The 24,155-nt window shown below is 40.5% G+C and overlaps 1 protein-coding gene across 2 annotated transcripts; it reads right to left on the reverse strand.

Annotated features, from left to right (window-relative positions):
* Window positions 1–3,970: 3,970 nt before the first annotated feature.
* Window positions 3,971–23,213, reverse strand: akap10 (A kinase (PRKA) anchor protein 10). 2 transcript variants are annotated; one of them, XM_074610567.1, is made up of 15 exons: window positions 22,999–23,213; window positions 18,461–18,508; window positions 17,204–17,383; window positions 14,033–14,539; window positions 11,688–11,786; window positions 11,491–11,575; window positions 11,207–11,330; window positions 10,567–10,703; window positions 9,475–9,619; window positions 8,885–9,052; window positions 8,557–8,666; window positions 6,718–6,797; window positions 5,447–5,499; window positions 5,205–5,297; window positions 3,971–5,111 (listed from the first exon to the last, which is right to left on the reverse strand). In XM_074610567.1, the coding sequence occupies exons 1-15, from the start codon at window positions 23,018–23,020 to the stop codon at window positions 5,106–5,108; spliced, it is 1,857 nt and encodes a 618-aa protein (XP_074466668.1). In that variant the 5' UTR covers window positions 23,021–23,213; the 3' UTR covers window positions 3,971–5,105. The 2 variants fall into 2 exon arrangements, with proteins under 2 accessions (XP_074466668.1, XP_074466667.1); XM_074610566.1 differs by having other exon boundaries at window positions 6,718–6,800.
* Window positions 23,214–24,155: the final 942 nt, after the last annotated feature.

Raw genomic sequence — 24,155 nt, forward strand, 5'->3', positions numbered from 1 at the left:
GTGGAAAAACGTTTGTGTTTGGTGGATTATTTCTCTGTTGTTACAGTGCTAATTGGCATTGTATTTTACAACTTTGGAAAGCCTGTTTATTTACCTTCGCAATGATGTCCAACTTGTAAGGATCATGCATTTGTGGGATGAACAGCACAGCTGATTATGTGGGTAGAGACCAAGAACAATTTGCCAAAATGCTCTGCCAATGGTAAACAGTGAATTCTCCTTTTGGTATTGACTCTTGTTGTTTTATGTCTTGTTTGTTACTTGTTACTGATGGAGAGTTCAATCATCCAATCTACCAAACAACTCAAAACAAGAGTCAATTCCAACAGGAGAATAGACTGTTTACCATTGGCAGAGCATTTTACCCACATAATCAGCTGTGCTGCTCATCCCACAAATGCATGATCCTTACAAATTGGACATCATTGTGAAGGTCAATAAACAGGCTTTCCAACGATGTAAAATGCAATGCCAATTAGCATTGTAACAACAGAGAAATAATCAACCAAACTAAACTAAAAGAACTACACCGATTATACACGTGCTATACACGCTATGACAAGTAGCCTTCTTCTTAGTCTTAACCTGTGATAGCAATGTCTTCTTTTGCTCTGGAGGAGCTTTTGTGCTCTATATCCAGAGCATTATATAGCATCAAATTACTATTTGCTATGTAAAAATATAGTAGAGTAATGTCTACCTGACCAGAGAATGAAGTCGCTCTCCCTCTGTGTGTGTTGTACTCCAAGCTTCTCCTTGCTTTGTTGACATAGCCGGGCAAGCCGCCACACATGCTTTTAGCTAGTAAGTAGCATGTTCATGCACGTTAGCGTTCTCCATTGGCTAGCTCACAGCTACCGCTAAGCTCTGCTCTCACACGGTGGTTACAGCTGATAACACCGTCCAGTTCCCCTTCAGGTTGTAATACTGTTAGCTCTGTCAGCAGTGTTGGTGTCCACGTTTAGCCTGTTAGCACCATTAGCGCAGGCCATGTCGCCAACCCTTCTTTGATGTCACTGGCTCAGCAGCGGCTCAGCCGTGGCCACGTTGAGAGCCATGTGGAGGCAATCAGGGTTTTTTTCTTCAAACTTTATTGATAAGTCAAATACAAACAACATTAACATATAAAGGACTTAAAATAACAAAAAGACAAAATGCCATGGAATTCAGTGATAACTTTAAAAAATACAATTTATAGAAACGTTGGGTTGTAGGATGTGCAAGAAGCTTTTTACGTTCAATAAAAACAAAATACATAGGAGGATGAAAAAGCAAATAAATAAATTAAGGGGCACAGCTTAGTAACATTACTCGATCATTTTAAAGGTTTCAAATATAATTTGGGTTTTTGTTGCTATTCTAGTTTTCAGCTTGACTAGAGAGCATTGTAATAGAGATTAATATCCGAGATTAATATTTGTTTTTATGTATGAAAGTACACAGAAATGACAAATAAAGAACCTTGAACCTTGAAGATATGAAGTCTGAAAAAATAACCCTGATGATGTTATTAAATTAGTTTTATTATGGCACGGTGGTGATGATGTTCTTCCCGTGTTAGCGTGGGTTTCCTCCGGGTTCTCTGGTTTCCTCCCACATTTCAAAGACATGCAGGTTAGGTTAATTGTTGACTCTAAATTGCCTGTAGGTGTGAATGTGAGCATGAATAGTTGTCTGTCTCTATATGTCAGCCCTGTGATAGTCTGGCGACCTGTCCATGGTGTACCTCGCCTTCACCCAATGTCAGCTGGAATCGACTCCACCCCCGTCAACCCTGAATAGGATAAGCAGTTACAGATAATGGATGGATGGTATATTAAAGTTGATCTGAATCTGAAAAGTCAGGACATGCTGTTTCAATTCTAATTTTAACCATCCTGTTTTTAATGTGTCTCTCGAGAGTCCTCAAACTTCATGGAAGTGCAATACTAAATCACTGGAGTACCCCTTTGAAATATAAATTATATGTTATCATTATCACGTCTCATTCATAGTATACCATGGAGATGGATATACAACTACACACTCAGTCAACAGTAACAACAACAAAATGTGGTCCAGATGTGGCCCTCATCTGGTTCTGTACGACTTTGGTTGAGTCATCGCTGGCATTGCGGTAGAAGAGAGTGGGAGATGGGGGTCACAACTGGGATATCTGGGAAACTAAACTCAAGACATGTTTAATTAAAACCTGCGTCACGAGTTCATGGAAAAGTAGAAAATAATCATGTGACAAATTACTTTATGCATTGAATATATTGCATCCTAGCCTATCAACATCAGCAAGCAACTGCAACAAACAAGTTGAAATTTTCTAAAAGTGGATGTAAACCATAGAAATAGAATATTTTATAATATAATATATATCATATTTTTTTTATTTCTATGATGTAAACATTGTCCAGGCGCATAACCTTAATGGTTTAAACACACAAAGAGACTTTTCGGTGAATTTTTGGGGAATGCAACAATAAATGTTTATAGTTATGTTCATGGTAGAAAATATGTTTCTATTGGAGGCCTGTGGCAGGAAATCCATTGAGTGCCCTTGTTTAACAAAAATACTTTTATTCTGAAGGCAAAAACCTAATCTTCCGGTGTTTTGCTCATCTCTTTTTCAGCTTGATATATGGTCGCAGGTACTTGTCCAAATGCACCTTGCACTTTGTTCATGCTTATGATGCGCATTGATAAAGACAGCGAGACACACCATTGTAATAAAAACAGGATATGAAATTATCAATTAAAACGTTTTTTAATCTTGAATGAATTGTTATTCTCCGCAAAACAAATACTTCTCAGCATGGACATGTACAGTAAAAGTGATTCTTGTTGTATTGATTGTTTTGCTGATACAGGTCAGTCACTTATTGTAACATCCTCTCAGCCAATCAGAGCTCAGGACAGAGACTGTCTGTTTGTATTGAGGTGGGCGTTGCCCCTGCACGTGTGGAGCTTCAAACAGCATATTGGTTAATAAATAGTATATTGCTATATAGCTAATTAATGTGTCAAATATTCATCACACTAATTAGCTTTAGCAGGAGGCTAATTTGAATCTTTAAAGTGGCAATCTCAAAGATTTTTTATTTAAATACATGTCTGATAAGTCATTATCTATAGCCACATGAGGTAACACAATGGTGATTGAGCCTACTGATGAAAATATTGTAATATTTATATATTTTCAGTATAACAACTGGGGGTCTGTAGTGACATTCCTGGGAAAAAAATGCTGTTTTATACACACAATAAATGGAAATATGCACACAATTCTGAAAACTTGAAGCTCATGTACATAGAAAAATATTTTTTCTATTCTATTTCAACAAAAAAAATCAAATAAAAAAAAATCTAAATCAACCAGGACTGAAATCTTAAGGATTGCTACTTTAAAATACAAATAAATAAATTAAATTAAATGATTTGTAACCATGTTAGAGTACTTACAGAGCTGGTTTTATACTGCACTACTGTCATTAATACTTCACACAACGAGAGGAAACTACAACAGTGAATCTCTGAAAAATGAATTCAACATTTGAAATGCTTTCTGCTGTACTGAAGGTGACTTCTGTGCCCTTTGGGTTGAACTGTACTTTACAATTTGTGGATTTTTCCAGACCTGTATAAGAGAAGCCAGAGTAGCTTTATTGAAAAAAGTAGACATACTTATTGTTATGTCAGAAATAATATTCTGTGTCATCAATGTTCTTTTTCTGTTTTACCCCCAACACAGCAATACAGCCAACATTGCCCCCACCTGGTCAGAGGTGATAACAGTTCACCTTCAGGCTGTCGGCACTAGGCTTTTCCACAAATTTTAATTGTGTTACTGTTTTGAAAATGATTAAAAAAAAAAAATCAATTTGTCTGTAAACATGAATGTATCAAAATAACCACCGCCAGCAGTTGGCTGAAACAGCAATAATACTCCAACACTTGAATAAATCAAAGAAAAGGACGGACGAACATTTCATAATATATGTATTTAAATCAAACACAATTTAAATATATTATAGATTAAGTACACATACATACATGTCAGAAAACATTAGTGGTACATAGTACCAAGAGTCTTTTCTGGTTCTTTTCCAAATCTTGGTAAGGCTCTAAAGAAATCATAAAATAAAAAAAAAAAAGGTTCAATTCACTGAGCACACTTTTCCAGTTGAACAGTCCGGTCATCACTGACGTTTGTTTCAATGATGCATAAAAAAAACAGCGATCACCATAAAAAAGGACTAACATTAATATATGGGGTAAACCAGAAATCTACATATTTATATATATATATATAGAACATTTAGGACATGGAGTTTTCCAACACAACTGGAGCACTTAAGTTCATTATGGGAGTATTTCTTCTTCTACGCTCTGTAAAAGGTGCCAGGAGGTTCATATAGGAGGTTCAGCCAAGTCCGATGACTGAATCGGCTCTTCTTCTTCTGCTTCATTGTCACATTTTCAAATGTTCTACAGTACGTAAAACAGCCAACACTACTCCGGGCAGGCTGAGGGAAGCGTATGCAAAAACTGAAAGCTGATTTTCATCTGCTTAAGCCTTACGTGGCTGACCCTTAGGAGAGAATTTCATCTAAAAACAAGGAATGGTTATAAAAGGTGTGGTGAGGTGTGTCATGAGGGTTATTCAGTCTTTGTCACATCCTCCATAGGTCCGAGATAAGACAGACAGTATGGCTACAGCAACGCAGCGATGGTCCTGACTGACATGCTGCTACTTCTTCCTCTTCTTTGTGCCGGCTTTCTTCAAGTGTTTCCTTTCTTCAGGAGTGACTTCCTCCAGTCTGACGTAAGCACTTGGCTTTACCTTTGGAGACTACACGTGTACCTTTGTAGTGTTATGGAGTTGGAAGATTGGAACAAATGATGTACTTTCAACTTTTCCATTAGCCCATGCGTTAACAATCACTCACCCAAGCTCACAGCCAAACACACACTCACACACGTACAGACACATGGTGGTTGGGGAAAAATGCCTTGTTCGTTCTCAGAGTTCATTTCGGGGTGAACCCTGTGTACAGTTTGTCACTGGCACGGCCAGCATCTGCGGGGAGTGACGATCCTTTGGTTCCTCGGCGGGGTCATAACTGCAGACAGACAAAAGAAAACACTTAGGGAAGAACTGCGGTCGTTCCACACATCAGCGCGCAGGAAGGAGACTACTGAGTGAGGCCGTGTACCTTGGTGGCCTTGCCGGGGCTGTCGTGATTCGACTGGTGGACGACGTCGTTGACGATCATCTTGGCGATCTGCCACGCCATCTCCTCCTGGGCCTGGATGGCAGAGAGTCACGGCACAAACAATAACCACAGACTTTTAATGATCTTCTTTAATAAATCATACGTCATGGGCTGACAGAGCCTTGCTATGTGCCTCAGACCACTGAATCATTCATGAATAGTTTAACATCTCGTGGCCTCACCTCGTCTGAGTTGCCTTGGACCCATTTCTTCATGGCTTGAGAAAACATGGAACCTAAATGAGAGGAGAGGAAAGGCTGTGTGAGACAAAGGAACTGCATAAACTGCAGTATCTTAATCTGAGCAAATAAACTGTTTGATCAGCGCTGCCTAGTTTGACCGTTGGACTGGAGTTTGCGAGTGATTGACAGCTGCTCAGAGATGCCAGGGCTCCAGCTCGGCTCTGATTGGTTGTTTTCCTCCGGTCTGTGTAATCTTGCAGATGCCATTAGGAGCACCGGAGGACACCGGAGGACACCGGAGGACACCGGAGGACACCGGAGGACACCGGAGGACACCGAGGCACATGATTCTTTTCAGATTACCTGTCTCATGCACTACTGCCAGGATATAGTTACCGTTTGATAAAAATAACTTTTTTTATTCATATTTGCTCCATGTCTACCCACTGCTGCTTTAACTGCACAACAGCTGCTAGCATAGACAACAATGTCAACAAAGCCTTTAATTCGTTATCTATGTTGAATTTAACACTGGTAGTCAGTCGGGTAGCCGCTGAAGTCGTTTGTTTTCTTCTGGAAAAGTGTCACATGATCAGGAAAGGACACGTCGTGACTTATAAGACCCAATCAAGAAGCGGACGTGGGTGTCTGCGTCACCGTTTTCAAAGGTCTCCATTTCTGTCCGTCCAGACTAAAACGCAACCCCGGAGTTTTAAAACGAAAAACATCTCCCTGTTAGTGGCTCAAAAACGCCAGAGTAGTGTGGACGCCAGGCATAAATGTAGCAAAAGTTACCCGTTTTAAAACGTATTAGTGTGAATGTAGCCTCAAGGTGAGTTAATCCTGACATAATGAAGTATTCAGTGCTTTATTGGATTTTGCTTTCTGTTTGGCCTCGTTATACTGGAACCAAAATGCCTGGTACTCTATTCTAGATCAAGAGAAAGCACTCTTAGATATAATAAATAAAGACTTTTTTATGTTGTTAGAAGAGTAGTGAAGGCCGTTCTCTCTTCTTTTTTTTTTGGACGGAATGTTCTTAAATATTTCAGAGGGCTGTAAGGAGAATGGGAGCAGCCACTAGATGAGGTTTATATTCATGGGCGCAGGGTAGATGTTTTTCACTGCAAGGAGGAATGAGATAAAATCTGACAGAGTGAGGGCAGAAAATAATGAGACACAGAGAGAGTCTAACAGGTAGAAGAGAGACAGAGAGAGAGAGAGAGAGAGAGAGAGAGAGAGAGAGAGAGACAAGTGTGAGCGTTTCATGCCTTTGGATTTCTTCACGTCCGGCTCCGGCTCTGCCTCCCTGATAAACTGGCCCATCTCATTCACCTTCCCAAACGTCATCCTTCTGAGCGGACAGAGAAGAGTACAGAGATGAAGACAGCACACAGAGCAAATGGGACAAAACGGAGCCTCGGGCAAACACACAACATTCACACACCGCTCTGTGTGTGTGTGTGTGTGTGTGTGTGTGTGTGTGTGTGTGTGTGTGTGTGTGTGTGTGTGTGTGTGTGTGTGTGTGTGGGTGTGGGTGTGGGTGTGTGTGTGGGGGGGTTCAATAAGACAATCTTCTTGAATTCATTTTGTACAGGATTTTTCAAAGCATGTTCATAGAACACTTAAAGGGGACATATCATGCTCATTTCCAGCTTCATATATGTATTTTGGGTTACTATTAGAACATGTTTACATGCTTTAATGTTCAAAAAACACATAATTTTTCTCATACTGTCTATCTGAATATACCTGTATTCACCATCTGTCTGAAACGCTCCGTTTTAGTTCTTGCTCTTTAAGCCCCCCTCCTGAAAAAGCTCAGTCTGTTCTGATTGGCTAGTGAGAAAAAAATATGTTGCACCTTTGCAAAGGTAGTGTGCGTTCCAAAAAAAACATACTACCATACTATTTAGTATGTCCAAATACATAGTATGTCAAATGCACAAAAATACCAGGAAGTCCTACTATATCTGGTCGCATTTTGCAGTATGCAAACAAGCTTTTCTGGCTATTCTGACCTACATGCCTTTGCGTGGCAGATATATGAGCAAGAGAGTCAAAGTTCAAGAGGCAATGTTATGAGGAAGTTGTATGTCCCAATGTATGCATATTGCATGCAACAGTACATACTTTGTAAGGGCAGCTGCAGTACGTACTAAAAGTAAAAAAAAAAAAAAAGTATGCGATTTGGAAAGTAGCCATAGCTGTGGGCGATATATTCTAATGAGCCTCCATGTGACAGAGGAAGGGGAGCCAAATCTGAAAGGCTGTCTTATTTCACAGTTTGTGGGTTGGGAGGCACTCCAGATACTTTAATGTATGAGCACAAGCACTGAAAAAGAAGTTTGTTTTTGATAATATGTGCCCTTTAAGAGGGAGTCAATTAAAAACAAAATTAGTTACAGGCATTAAAGACAAACAGCAGTGTGGGCAATCAAAGATACATAAAAGGAGAGAAACTAAAGTAAAGAAAAGTACTTTTAAAAGGTACAGTTTGTAGGATTTGGCGGCATCTAGTGGTGTGGTTGCAGATTACAACCAACTGAGTACCCCTACGCTCACTCCACTCTTTCCAAGACTGCAGTAACGTGAGCCGTTGAGTGCAAAACTGTGGTAACGCCGTTCGCCTCGCTCAGAGGTCATCCTTGCCATAATAACACTACTTTAGGAGCAACGGAAGTCAGACTGGCTGGCGGTACCACGGTTTTGCCCTCTGTGGCTCACGTTACCACAATTTCACAAGCATGTCGGAGAACTACGGTGGCCTTCAGGTAACGTAAAAACGTGAAAGGCTCTCTCTAGAGTCAGTGTTTGATTTTTCCGTTCTGGGCTACTGTAGAAACATGGTGGAGCAACATGGGAGACTCTGAAGAGGACCCGCTCCCTATGTAGATATGAGGGGCTCATTCTAAGCTAACAAAAACACAATTCTTATTTTCAGGTGATTATACACTAATGAAAACATAGTTTTGAATATTATATTCAATTTCTGCTAATAGATCACCTGAAATACTACACACTGTACCTTTACAGAGATTTAGATTCAGATTTAGTCGGCTTAAAACCAAATTGGTAATTTAACCCATCAATATATCACAAAAACTCACCCAGCATACGGCCGCTGGTACAAGGACTCAGGGTCCAGGCTGGCAACGTCCACCGTGATCGCCTCGTCAAAGTTCTTCAGGATCTTGATCGCTGCCCTTTTGGCACTCTGCTGTAATGTAAAGATACCATGAGCTGAATGCATTACAGGGAACATTGTTTTTGTGTTTTTATGGAGACAACTAAACAACAGGAAGGACCACAACCTTTTGGCATTAACAAAAATATCTTCATAATTCATGTAATGAGGCGGAGCAGGTCTAAATGTCAGCAGACAGAGGAGCGTCCCCCCACAGGGGCTGAAGACGTGGGTTAAAGTTGGGGGGTCACCTGAGTCTGGGAGCCCTCGCCGGCATTTGAACTCGAGCGGTCGTTGTCAGCGGGCCCGCCTTGACCTGGAGCGTTGACATTCACAAACTCGTCTGCCCGCACAGAGTTGATGAGGTCACTCAGGTATTTGTAGTAAAGGTTGCTAGACAGGAAGCCCGGCATGTAGACCTGAACAAATGCAACACAACACGGACTCTGTTAGAGAATAATGAGCTCCGTGATAAATTTCTGGGCCACAAGTTACTGTTACTGACCTTTATGCAGTAACAACAGTGTTCAGCTTTCATTTCATTAACGTAAGGCAGGTGCATTTGTCAGTGGTATAATAGCACAATTCATCAGTGACTTACAACACAAAGCCTTTAGGAGGATCCTATTAAATTCAAGAAAACAAGTTCAACCAGATGATTCTAGAAAATATCTAATTATCGTTTAAAAGGGCAATGTTAATTCACTAAAGGTTTTATATTTCTAGGTTTTAGAGTGCTTTATTTGATATATCCAAACATTCCCTGTTCTCCTACATAGTAAAAAGAACAAATCAGAATAAATTGACGAGGTCTTGGTGTGTGGCTATTTGAGAGTCGGACCTTCTCCATGGTGGTCCAGGCCTGTCTGAGTGGAGTGGTGAAACAGTCGGGGAGCGGCCCCCCCTCTCGGCAGATATTCGACTCGATCTCCATCCGCACGGAGTCGCCGAAGCCCAGAGGGTTGGTGGCCTGGAGTGAGAAATACCTGGAGAGGAAAGAATGACTGAGTTCAGTTGAGGGCACCTACACTATAGTAAGATTTGAATCAATATCCAAATCAATAAACTCACGGATATTAATGAGGAAATAGCATCTTTAAATGAGGTTGTAGTGCTGCCACCCCTGGTAGGCAGGACTATGTGCGAAAGAGTTGGCATGGTATGAAATATTAAATATTATCTAAATATCAATGAAATGGCAGCAGAAATGAGCGCCGGGAAATGCAACGAAGAAAAACTTAAAACTTGTCTTTTACCTTCTCAGGCTCACTTAACTGTAACCTACCATCTGAAGGTATTAGATTACTAATATATATGATCAATGTCTAAAATACTGTAAAAAATGTAGATGCATGTATTAAATTGGCCATGTCAATGGACAGAACCATGAGTGAAGCACTTAATATGATATGAGATGAAAGGGTGATATCTAATCCGGCTACAGTGAGGGCAAAATCTCATATTCAACGAGGTGAAATGTAAACAAAATAATCACATAATGAGAATAAAATAAGAAGCGGTAGAAACACTAGAAATGATTTCTAAATATTCAAATTATTATATATACGTAGCTCTGTCTTTTGTATAAAGTGAGTGTTTTTGATGAACAAACTATTACGAATATGCGATGCACATCATAAAGTTAAAAGTGATGTTTCTGCTGCCGAAGCAGAGAGGACAAGAACAGGAGTTAATAAGGTCTGACTGAAACGCTGCATTTACAATAATGGGAGCTAATTAACAGTGTGTGGATTATTGTTCTAATAAAAGAGGGTGAGAGTGTAAAAGCATCGGTACGCTCAGGAATCCTGTCGGGAATACATTTTTTTTTATCTTTGTTCAAATTAAAATGCACCCATAATCGTCATTATGTATTTAGTGTGGTAAACTGGGTGTTTTTGGATTGCAAAGAAGCAGCAGAGTGAAGACCTACTTGTCGTAGAGGATCATGGCATCATTTTGCGCCTCCTGGCCGTCATACTGGCCCTTCTTCGCTGCGAGCTGGTTCTGGAAGTTGTCCGCCGCCAGCCAGAACTGCAGTACATTCATCGCCTCCTCCTTTTCCATATACTGCAGGGAAGGAGACATAGAGCGCCAGAACAATTCAACTGAAAGTTCAATGTGTGTTTTTTTGTAATATCCTTACTGTATCTGACATTTACTGTATTTCCTGTGTATATATACTGACATAGAAGATAAATGTTGACTCTGACAACCTTTGACTCTCTTTGTGTATGGAGTTCTGGTGTTAATTGTCACTTCTGTATCATAACAATAGGTTGGGAGGTTGTAAAGGGAAGATCCGCTGGGTTTTTGTTTTTCTTAGGTTATGTTTACCGTGTCCTCGGCTTATTGCTGCTGTGACAATAGAAATTCCCTCTAGAACAGGTAAATAATCAAACCAACAGAAACTGTTTCGTGGAAGTGGCAAGAGAGGAGAAGCGTGTAATGAGGAGTTGAGAAAAGGGCACAGTTTGTGTAGGAAAAACACAAACAAAAAGGTTTAATAGCATTGGTGTAAAAAGTGTGTTTGTAATGAGACAAACAAATCATGTTTCGGTAACCCCACTCACCTCAGAGAAGTAGAAGAGAGCCGACTCACAGAACAAGATGTCAGCCAGGAACACAGAGCCGCTAGTCAACACTTCGATCTGGTATTTACAGTAATGATGACTCCGCAGGAAATCGCTAAAGTGCCTGGAAGTGAAAGAGCAAGTGGGTGATGAATACAGGCGCTGCTGTGGATGTCAAGGTGGTAAAATGACAAAAGGGACAGTAATTGCACTTTAATCTTAATGTCAAAACATAGCGATGGGGAGTATTACCTCCTCTAGAAAATGAATAGACAGAAACTCACTGTTGCTCCAAGATGGTGAAGACTACCGACTGTGCAATGACAAAGCAGTTTGGATCCACCATGCCGTCCTCGCCACATATCTTAGCTACACGGAGGAAAAGACAGGAATATTATTTAAGATGGAAGACTTACTGAAATCAGAGCACATTAAATATGGTGTCTGATTGAATTCCTGTTGGCAACGTTCTGTATCTTACCGACTATGTCGTTTCTGATCTGTTCTGTGATGGGGATGGGCCTCACAGCGTCTGGAGAGATGTACCTGGTGAAGATGGTAACTGCATCTTTCTCTATAACTGAAAAGCACAGAGACACAGAGCTGATCATCCAGTGATGCTGCAACATACACAGGAGTGATGTTTCTGTGTGAGAAGACTGTCCTTGGAAGCACAAAGAGGGACCTTCACAGTGAAAAGACTCACTTCTTAAGATAACTACCTGATTTATCGAACTCAGACTTTTATTAACTTAAGCTGAACTTTAGAATGTATTTTTTATTAGGGCTGTCAATCGATTAAAATGTTTAATCACAATTAATCGCATGATTGTTCATAGTTAATCGCGAATAATTGCAAATTAATCGCAATTTTTTTATCTATTATGCAAACGTATGTATATATTTATTATTATAACTCAATTAAAAACACAAACAATGACAAATATTGTCCAGAAACCCTCACAGGTACTGCATTTAGCATAAAAAATATGCTCAAATCATAACATGGCAAACTCAAGCCCAACAGGCAACAACAGCTGTCAGTGTGTCAGTGTGCTGACTTGACTATGACTGCATGTGATTATCATAAAGTGGGCATGTCTGTAAAGGGGAGACTCGTGGGTACCCATAAAACCCATTTTCATTCTCATATCTTGAGGTCAGAGGTCAAGGGACCCCTTTGAAAATGGCCATGCCAGTTTTCCTCGCCAAAGTTTAGCACAAGTTTGGAGCGTTATTTAGGCTCCTTTTATGACAAGCTAGTATGACATGGTTGGTACAGGTAGGTTTTGTGTCTAGTATCATATGATACCAGTATCTTCACTCTAGCTTTAAAACTGAGCCCGCTACAACCTAAAAATCGCAAGTTGAGTAAATGCGTTTAAGAAATTAGTAGCGTTAAAACAAATTTGCATTAACGCGTTATTATCGCCCTAGTGTGAACTAAATGTGATCCTATCCTTTAAAGCTGCAAAAGACAACTCTGAGTCACAAAGTCGAGCTACAACAGAAATACCGAAGCATCCGACAGAAGTCTTTTTTTTTTTTGACCAAATAATTTCAGCTCACTGGTGAGAAATATTTTTGGTGCAGGAACAGAAAGTACAGAGAGAAATAAAACAGCAGCCAAAGAAAGTTTCTCTCCACCATCCCCAGGCAATAGCCAAGTTTCCATCCAGATGTAGTCAACATCTTAACCTAGTTTCCAAAAAGTCAGCAAAAGAAAGTGCTGCAGTCTAACTATGAGCAAATATGATAAAAAAAAAGTTATTTTTCAAAAACAGTCACTATATCCTGACAGTAGTGCATGAGGGAGATAATCTGTGAAAAAAAATATTTTCCTCTGCCTCCTCCTAGTGCACCTGATGGCATTTGCAAGATTTCACCATGCCCAAAGTAAAACAATCAATCAGAGTCGAGCAGTCTCTGGGGCAGTTGTCAATCACTTTGTGACCCGCCTGCCATGTTGAAAACACCCAAAACCAAGCACCGCCTACTGACCGGAGCAAACTTTCTCATTTTACAGCTAAACAGTACACTACAAGATGTTTCTGAAAACATTTGAGGAGAGAAATAGGCCTTACAGTAACAGAATATTGATTCATATTTGATCAGCGCTGCCTAGTTTGACCGTTCGGAGTTCGCGAGTTTCATTCCTTCGGTGCTGTGAAGGAGGCAGAGGAGCATGATTTTTTTGTCAGAGATTATCCGTCTCATGTCACGATATAGTGACAGTTTTATAAAAAAAAAAAGAAGCTTTTTATCGTATTTACTCAAAGTTACCGACTTCATCTTTAAAGCTGCAAAAGACAACCGTGAATCACAAAGTCGGGCTACAACAGAAATATAGTAGCATCCGACAGGGGTCATTTTATTTGACCAAATGATTTCAGGTCGCTGGTGAGAAATATTTTTGGTGCACATGAAGTGCAAATCAGCAAAAGAAAGTGCTATTTAACGCACGTTTCCATCCACTATTGTTATGCGAATATTAGGAGTTGGGTGCATCGAGATAACTGGTGATGCCAATTCTCCACTCCGATGCCTTTAACCATTGTAGAAGAAGAGGCCGCAACGAGTTGACGATCAAAAGAGTGAAAGTCAAACCTTAAACGGTGGAAAACAAAGGAACCTTTGAGGACAGTTACGGTCTCCTGAAGTTTTCCCCTTCTGCTGTTTTTTTGTCTCTTCAGTGGAAGTTTCAGTCACATGCTTCATGAACATCATGATTTGTTTCCATTGCATTAGCCCATTGATTATGTAAAAAACAAAAACACTTATATGAACACAAATATAAAGAGACAGGGTTGTGTAAAGGTCACTCACTTTTCATGAGTTTGTCAGAGATGTCTCGCAGGGTGCTGTTTGACTGCACCTTGAAGGGAGTCCCTGTCCTGGAGTGTGCCTGCCTGCTGGGGGTTTCTGCTCGTGGAGTGCCGGGCCTCAGGCCTGCTTCTGTGCTCGAGGAGTTCCGCCGCTCTGAGTGCACAGCCGGGCCTTCGCCGCTACTGACCCGGGCGAGAGCGTTGGGACTGTGTTGGGCCAGCGCCGGGAGCTCTGGGCAGACCGGAGAGGACGGGGACGCCGGGCAGGCCGAGAGGTGCTCGGCCAAGGAGCTGTGTTTGACAGAGTTCAGGCTGTGCGCTCGGACCCGCGACCAGCTGGTGGAGCGGAAACTCTCGGCCTCCAGCCAGAACCGAACCAGGTGGTCGGCGCCCCGGACTTCCATGAAATGCATGTAGTGGGGTATCGCCACGTTGTCCCGGAGGACGTGCTCCACCGTCTTGGACAGCCGAGAGCGGTCCTCATCGGGCTGAGTCACACTGGAGTGACCTGGAACATACACATATACATACAATTAAGCAATCAACTTAGCAGAGGGAACTATAGGATTCAAAAGACACTTTTTAACCAAATCAATTAAAATCTGTGACAATGTATTTCTAGCAACAGGAAAATTCTGAAACGAGTAAAAGAGAGCTTAAGAAAATAGAGCTGCAGTTGTCAAATATTAAATGAATCGCTAACTATTTTGATGATTGATTAATAGGTTTGAGTAATTATTTAAGAAACAAAAAGTCAAAACTCTCAAAAGGATGTCATATTGAGCTTTGGGAAACACTGATCAACATTTTTCACCATTTTCTGACATTTTTTTGACCAAACAACTAATCGATTAATCGACGATGAAAATAATCGTAGGTTGCAGCCCTATAAGAAAATAAACACAGACATTATGTCCAATTCTATATTTGAATATTATATTAAGCCCCTGATGCTTAAAATGCCATCACCCCTATGCAATTTAATATAATTTATCTCAATCAAGACTTGATTAAGGTTTTCAGATTTAAGGTTTGTGGATAGGTTAGTGTGGATTCCTGTTTGTGAGGCTGAGAGCATACAAACTGTATGCATTCACATGACAATAAGATGTATGCTGCCTTTAAGCTCGCATTAGAAACTGAAGTATTCCACTTTAATAACAGACTGAGCAGCACACACACTCTATTAATTAAAGCTTTCAACTTTCGTAATAGAAGGGAGATAAAATGTTCAGTACATTGATGGGAGTTGCAACAGAAAGTGAAAGATAAAAAAAGTGGATTTTCCGTGTCCAGCTCTCCTGTTTCAACTGAAAATTTGCTCCCGACTGAAGGCTGGAACGTGAGCTGAATTTTAAAACTCCTAGGGTTTTGAAGCCTTGTGAATTTCTGGCTCTCTTGTCTGTCTAGAGGTGGCCTTAGACTATGCAATTTCACAGATGATTTAACCCAGACAAACTTTGCAGAATCCCACGTCTCAACAGCGTCTGTGTGTCCCGTCCATCCCGTCGTTCATGGTCAGCAATAACTGTGGCAGCCACAGCGAGCTTTGGCAGACTCCAAACTCCTGCAGGGATGCCATAACATTTGACTTCACTATGTCTCAGATAGAGACTGTCTGTTTGAATAACATCCACCATCCTGGACTGCAGGCACAAACACACACGCACACCCACATACACACTCCCAGAAAAACAAATAAACAAGGGAGCGCGGTCATTGAATACAAAGCCCGACACTTGCTGGATTATGAATCAGAGCACATCGGCTGTAGTTAGACTGAAGCGTGGGTCGAGGCTTCGTTTGCACTTTGAAAACGAAATTGTGTTTTAAGAGGTGTCCCCCAGTGTGAGGCGCTTATCAATCAGCCTCTTCAGATTCCTTAAGATCACACAGTCAAGTCCACCTTAACACTGAAAGCTGTTAAGAATCACAACAACCGGTGCAGCATCTGTATCGGCAACAGATCATCAAACAGAGCCTCATTTGAATATCTTCTGAGAGTCAGTCAATGTCTGTTATATAACCGGCTCTATACTCTTTCAATTGCTATCAAAAGAGAGCTGAGAAATCATACAATCATGTTCAACAGGTCACTGACCTGTAGAGACCCATTTTTAACGCCTACAAGCTGTCGTTGAAACTAACCAACCTCGCCTCTTTGAATCCTCCCCCCTCACTTCCTTCCCTCCTCCTCCTCGTGTTAAAACAACAGCCCAGATTCATTCTGATGTTGCCGTCCGGGCTGCGGCGCAGGTTCCTCCACCTCCGCCGCCTGACTCACCCCCAGCTATTCTTTGGGCATCTTGCTCGTGCAGTTTCCCCGTCAGTGCTGTCATTCAACATTGTTATTCAATGCTCACCTCCGTATCACGGCGTCTAAAAGCCACAATCTAATTTTAGAGCACTTTGATAAAAGGAAGGAGCGGCTTTCTTCGCCACCGTAAGGTCAGCGTCGTCCCGTCAGGCTTTGGAATGTCTGGGTGCTCAAAACCGATGCATGGAGTTGTGCGAGTGCTTCAGACAGGATTAAGAAAGGACTTGCACAAGACGGCATGCTGTTAAAGCCACTTTAGTGATGCAAGACTCACACTTAGGCATACTGTATGTTGCTACTACACATTACTATGAGACATCTTATTATCCCCATAATGTTAAACAGGAGCTTATAAAGCAAACTTTATAATTCCTTATATTTTGTAATTTTTTTATATTATTGTTATTATTTTTTATATTTTATTGTTTTTGTGTCTGTATGTTATGTTTTTATTATTTTTTATATTATCGTGGGATTATTCCTTATTTCATGGGTTATTTTGGGATTTATACATTATTACATACTTACTGTATATATATATAATATGTTATATTATATATATATTATATATATAATATACACATATTATATATAATATAATTGTTTGCCTTTGCTTTTACAGACTAACATCAGACAATAATGTCTGTAATAAATGTACTCATTGAACTATGACACACCAACAGTATATTTTGAATTACAATCAGCTGAGAAACCAAAAACAAATGCTGATTTCCCATCTAAAACATTAACTCTTTAAGTTACATTTGAGAATATGTATATGGTCAAATGTTTGGTTGGGCCTTCATACGTTGTCACTAAAAGCCAAATACAAACACGTGAATGCAGGCTCCGTACCAAGATCTCCAAAGTGTGCAGCCTCCATGTGGCTCGGCTGTTTCTTGAGGATGGCGGTGCGACCGCGGGCGAACGAGTCCATGTTGGCAGAGATGGCGTTGATGGCCACATGGCTGGGCCCTGCAGCTTCCTGGATGGCATTGTGGTTCCTCAGTGATGGAGAGTGAGGGCTGGGTGGAGCTGGGAGTGGATGATGGGAGGACAGAAAATAGGCATTAGGCAAAAAAAGAAGAAGAAAAAGAGTGCAAATATATAAAAGGTTTTGAGTGGCCTCAGTGTATGAAAAGGTCTTTTTAGTGAGGGCTTTTCAAAGAGCTCACAGTTAGAGCGCAGAGGCCTCAGGGTGTGATGAGATGCTGGGGAAGACAGACTGTTCAGTGTTTGTTTGACTGTGAGCTTTATGTGTTTCACTTAGTAGCTTGAGGTCAAAACATTGGTCCTTGTGACAATATGGCCAGCGATGATTATGATTATGACATCATCAACCAACGTAAGAGCCATCTGAATCACTCCCTTAAAGAGGCTTATCTCAGTTTAAGAGCACACACGTGCAAAAACATCTCTAATACATCTCAAAGTGGTCAACACATGCATCACAAATAACCACAGCATTTGATATTAAAACACCCTAGTCTGTAGTGTTTTCATGTCATTTTAAAGGAGCTATTGATAACATAGATAACATTCAGCCACTAGATGTCGCATTCTCCCTCCCCCCTACCATCGCATTCACTTCACAACAAGTAATTGCCAGTAAAGTAATTAACCGTGTTCACGAGAAGAGTCCGTATGAACGCCCCCCTCTTTGTGGTATTCACGACCTCGTAAGTGGAAAGTTTCTGAAAGCTCCGAGTTCACGAGTTGTGACGTGTTTGTTGACGTTGTCAGAAATGGCGGAGGCCTTGGAAGTTCATTTTTTTGGTGCATAATAAGTGAATATATTGTAATTTTAGTCGTGTATTGTTTTTCTTCGTGATTTTATAATATGTCTGAGGATAATGTTGATATTCCCAGCTGACTAATCTTTTTCCTCTGTCATTATGCCTTTGCATTTACTGCATTATGTTACCCGCTTGCTGGCTTGCTGAATTGTTAGCCTCAGTGGCTTCTAGACGCCGGCAGTAACGTTAATATTGCTGTTGCTTAGCAGCAGGGATCTCACAACTTAAACACTTGACACCATTTAACAAAAGCATTTTCAATTCAACATCATTGTGTGTCACTTTCATAACCTCACAGAGGTGATGATGAACTCACCTCTATTGACTTTAACATCGGTCACTTTCTCGGGTTCTTTGCTTTTGGCTGTGGGGAGAAAGACGAGAGCGGGGTTGTAAGTGGAGAAGCATACAGCATTTGGATTCACAATACAGGGCGAGACCTGCCAGCACACAATTCATACATGCTGAGATTCATTGACGTGTGAGGTACAGTCATGGTGTGGTGTCACCGGAAAGACTGGAACTCACTATGTAGTTATGTAATGTTGCATAGTGAGGAAATGGATATACCAGAAAAGCAAACAATTAATTTACTGCAGGGCTGCTTCCCTGCTGCGGAGAGATGAGGAGGAGAAAAAGGGAACTTGTGTTCTGATGTGTGAAAGCCCTGTCAGTCCTGCTCATTATATAGTAAGCACAGCAGGACTGAGAGGGCTTTCATACTGTACGTCAGAAAGTTTTGACCTTGGTCTAAAGTCGAGTGGAGTTGCCCGTCTGACAGCTTACACCTGAAGCCCTATAAGAGTTGCTGAAAGCCAAAACATCATAAATCATGTGGTATAATGCAAAACTATTTAACACTGCAAATACGTGACGCCACTCCAAAGCTCTGTGGCCAACTGTCAAAATAAAAAATGAAATATGTAGCCTGCAGTGGAATAAGTGCACAGTGGCTGACATGGTGGCAGCCACTCATCAGAGTGACTCAACATTCATATCTTCAGATTAGGCTGCTGCTGCTGCTGCTGCTGCTGCAGAGGGCGATCAGGATAAGTATCAATTTCAAGCACTGGCGTTACAAAATGGACTTGGACGCCTGGGCCAACGCTCCTTCAGCGAGACGATTTGGACAGAGATGCCAAGCGTTAGAGTCGGTTGGCGTTGATGAGCTGTCTGTCACGGCGAAGAGCCGTCTGAGCTCCGACAACCTCTGCTGTGTTGAACTGAAACGTGGTGCGAATAACACCAGATGTCTTTGCTCTGAATAAATATTCATAAGACCGAGATGTGTTGCTGCAATGGATGTTCTGGTTTAAAAAAAATAAACACTGGGGCCTCGTGCGAGAACATTTTTATATACTTGCCTTAACTTTTTCCTACTTTTTTTTCGTACCTTGGGCTCATACGAGTGTGTCATGACAGATTAAGCAAGCGCTCCTGACTTCAGATAACTGTGTAAATGACACGTGTGGGTACGTTTATGTGAATTGTTAATTAGCCCTAATTAACGCCTCAACAATAGCATACAAGTGTCCTGCCACATTCATCTGTCTCTGCCAACATATCAGCACGCTCTCTAAGGAAGTAAGTCAGCCATGGCGCGCCTGTTTACACTTCCTGTTGACCTTATTATATACAGAGACAAATTAACCTTCAATTAGTGAAGTCGTTTTGCAGTTTGATATCGTAGTGTTATAGAACATCATCAATGGCCAATTCACATTAATGATACTGTTAGGCTGTATGAATACATTTAGACTTATATTTGAATTTGAATTGCAGAGTCAAACAGGATAATGTCAACATAATTATGAAGTGTAATTTATATAGGATTTTCAAGCTCAAAACTGTTTCAAAGTAATGAAATATACATCCAAGAACGTAGGTTTGGATAACAGCAGACTTATTGCACATGACTCCTACGACCATTAGATGGTCTCTAAAGGTGCTGTATTGACAGCAAAATATAAAGATGTGTTGCAGTGGATGAATGCACTTCAACTCATGCTGCACAGATAGTATTGAAAGTGTTACAGGAGCAGATGGGAAGAAATATTGTGTAGGCCTGATATGAACATAACTAACTTAACTGAAGTTCAAGTGAATACGACTGATAAAAGAAAACTTGTGTGACTATAAATAATAATAATGAATCAACAATGTGCAACAACCTAAATATATAAAACCTTCTCTTCAGTAAAAACTTTGCCCTGCACATTTCAACCATAGGGACACACTTACTTCCTGTGTGTCATCCTAGTCCAGAGCATTATTTATGAGTGCACTCTCTCTAATATTTCCTCATTTTGGAGACCTGCTGCGTCAGCTGCTTTGGCCGCTGTAGCCTGTGAGGAAAAACCACTAATCTCACTCTTGAAGATAACCAACTGTGGTACAGTTCAGACAGTGAAGTTACTGTGCTGATTTCACGAAATACACACAAGCAGACCAGTTGAACTGTGTTTCATAATCACTTCCTTACCATTATTGCCTTATCATATTGGTGTACTTTCTATCAAAGCAATGGGATAATTTAGAAACTGTAGGGTTTCTTTAAACACACTTAATTGGCAGTTTATTAGCTACACTTAGCTCAACTGCTGTGGTCAAATACAACAATCCTGCAATAATTCCTACCTTAATGAAGGTTATGATGTTAATTTTTGTTGAAATTGTTTAGAGAGGTGTTCATTAAAAGGGATTTTGCTTTTGTCTTTTTTCCTTTTCCTTAAGTGCGTTATAGTTTTTGTGCATCTAAAAGGTCTGCAAAGTTACAAAGCCCAAAGGGAGTTACTCTCCCCCACAAAAATCCTGCTTCTGAACTGCCTTTTCTTCCGTAACATGGTGATGTCACCAAGTAACACATTTTGCCAAGCGGCTAGTTTGTCACGCCCTCAAACAAAGCTAGTTCGAGTGGAGCTGGTGCGGAGTCTGAAGAGTTTGGTTCGATTGACCAATCATAACAGTAGGCCAGCTGACCAATCACAGCAGACAGGGCTTTTCAGGGGGGGCGGGGCAGGAGCTCAAACAGAGCGTTTCAGACGGACGGTGAAAAGAGGTGCTGCAGCACAGTCGGTATGAGAAAAGTAAAGTGTTTTTTTTAACATTAAAGCATGTAAACATGTTCTAGTAGAAACCCAAAATACAAGTGTGAACCTGAAAAATAGCATAATAGGTCCTCTTTAAACTCTATAGTCAGTGTGGGGGCTGTAGGTTGTGGTGCTGTTGAACTGTTTTATGTTATACTGAGAGGTGTTTCTGATATCTGCTACGCTAACTGATATAAATGTTGTGGACAACATATAAGATGCACCTGTCAGTATAATGCAACAGGAGGCTGAAGCAATGTCACTAAAACAGTCTCAACAAAAACTGAACCTTACAACCTTCATGAAGGTAGGATTTATTACATGGCTGAGATGTTAGCCTGCATTAGTTTTAGCAATCTAGGTGTAGCAAATAAGCCAACAACATCATCAATATGATGGGGAAAGCATTTATATTTAAAGCTATAAAAAGACAGCAATTAAACACTGAACGTTTCAAAATGTTTTTGAAACATCAGTGGGTTCTGGAGAAGGATGTTAATAGAAATATAGAATCATTTTTGAGCGTGGGTGGGATACTTTGAGTCAGGGTGAGGATTGGAGTTAAACAAAATTAATAAATAAATAATGTCGATAAAGGTCAACTAAAGGGATGTAAATATGTCCTTTTTTATCTGTATAATAGAATAGATAATTGTGTAAGCGAATGTGGATATGTATATGAATGCGCGTGTAGATATAGACATGTGTGTATACTGTATGTATATGTATCTATATATGAGGTTGGTTGTATGTATATGAATATGAATATGAACTTATCTCTTGACACTGCACTATTACAACAGGTAGTACTTTTTCTTTTCTTTTTTTTTCTTATGTTTATTTATGTTGTTGCTGCTTTCTGTATGTCCCTTTACAAGTATGTGTATGTATTCCTTTAACCTTAAATACAAATAAATAAAAAAATAAGCTATCAAATGAGTGTAACAGTGGCACAGCACAATTTGGCTACACATTTTTTGCAACACCTGCACTTGAGTTGTAGCAGCTGAGTATAGATGAACAAAAACATATTATAGTGAACACTTTCCTATCTCTAAGACACACTATTGATGTCAACATGCAGTGACCATTCTTTTACTTGGGAGCCAAAACTATGATCCTGAACTGATGATGTAGTTTATATAACCAACACTGCAGGAATTCAATCAGTATAGTAATTCTACATAACGATGGCTAACATTGCATCTTCTTAATGAACACCAACTAGACATATTTTCTTTATGATGACCAACAACTGTGATTCACACACAACAGGCTGTTATTAAAACAGGTTTCATATATCTTAAAGCTGTATGAAAAAGCCCTGATTTAAGCCAGCTAGCTTGCCATAGCATAGTTCTCCACTTGTGTCCAGTAGTGGACAGCTAGGACAGATAATAATGCTCTTTTTAACATTTAAAAGCACCGTTTGATGCATATTAAATCAAAGTAATGTGTCTAATTTGTGTAGTGTACCGCTGACAGCTCTCTGTGGTGGATTGATTGCCAGCCTGGCTAACATTTGGGTTAGATAAGGATGCAGGGAGGATAGAGAGGCCACCATCAGCTAAGCTAACCATCACTAGTCTCTGCAGTGAGCAGCAGCAGGACAACTCATGTCCACAAACACCACCACGGTGTCCTCGGCTCATTTGCTTGCGATCGCAGTCTGGACCGCATTAGTGATATGTAATCGTGGATCTGTCTCTCTGTCTCTCTTCAGGAGAACTCCTGCTAGCTGCCATTGACGTTGAAGCTTCCTCACCTTTCCTCTTGAAAAACGACATGACGGGTTTGACGCTGTGGACGTTTCCTCAGCTCACTGACACCATCCCGCGGGTTCAAGGGTCCCTTCATTCAAATGCATCTGTTTATGTACACTCCTGAGGTTGTTATCGGAGCTCCCCGGTGAGCTGCTGTCAGATTACAGTTTTCCCCAGATCCAGACCCAGCAGCTCAGCAGCGGCCATGTTGTCAATAAACGTCTTACTTCCGGGCTGGTGCGGCAGCAGCATTGTGGGAAATGATGTATGATACCTGCTGTGGTCAGCAGAGGGCGACGCTGCGACGCTACTAGAGGATTAGTACAGTTTGTCATGTTACAGGGTTTAATTCAGTCATTTAAATAACATTAACAAATAATAGAATCAAACAAATGAAGGCAAAATGCCAAAAATAAATACATTATTTAATTTATGTTATTATTATATATTATAAACATAACAACAACATTAACACATTATTGATTGATTGATTGATTGATTGATTGATTGATTGATTGATTAAGTAGAATTGGACACAACCTTACTTTGATATTCACATGCCAATTGAATTACCACAAAGGGGTTACAAGCAAGCATGATAGCAGACCAATAGACCTTTTCATTGCCATTCACTATATATATTATTGGTTCTGTGCCATACTCTAAATCTAAACAGACAAATTAAAAGCATTTATTATTATGTAATTACCTAATGAAACCAAACAGTACATTGAAAATCATCTTCTAGGCCTCTGTTGTTGTTTCGTTGTCGATATTTAAAGTTGAAAAAAAAATCACTAAACCATATTATCCTGATAATACATTTTCCATGCATGTATTTTTTTTTCTTTTACCTTTATATATTCAGGGGGAGGTTCACTGAGAGCAATGCTCTCTTTTTCAGGAACGCCCTGATCACATTCACACAGTTACACATTCACACCTGGATGCTGCCCAGTACAACCACAGTCTGATCTGCTGGCCACTGAGCAGGGGTTAAGTGCCTTGCTCATGGGCACCTCAGTGGTGGTAATGAGGGCGGGCTGCTTTTCACCCTCCCCTGCCAGATTTATCCTGCCGGTCCAGGTCGGTCCATTGAACCGGCGAACTTTCGGTCTCTAACCTTTAGGCCACCACTGCCACAAATGTATACAGGATA

This window comes from Sebastes fasciatus, chromosome 16 (genome assembly GCF_043250625.1).
Source record: "Sebastes fasciatus isolate fSebFas1 chromosome 16, fSebFas1.pri, whole genome shotgun sequence".
Classification (NCBI taxonomy): Eukaryota; Metazoa; Chordata; class Actinopteri; order Perciformes; family Sebastidae; genus Sebastes; species Sebastes fasciatus.

Excerpts from the sequence above, each read along its gene's own strand:
- akap10 (XM_074610566.1), bottom strand. The coding sequence starts at position 23,020 with ATGTCGTTTTTCAAGAGGAAAG. Across the intron at positions 9,620-10,566 it reads GCCATGATCCTCTACGACAA|GTATTTCTCACTCCAGGCCA; the intron begins GTAGGTCTTCAC and ends TTTCCTCTCCAG. Across the intron at positions 5,298-5,446 it reads TCCAAGGCAACTCAGACGAG|GCCCAGGAGGAGATGGCGTG; the intron begins GTGAGGCCACGA and ends TCTGCCATCCAG.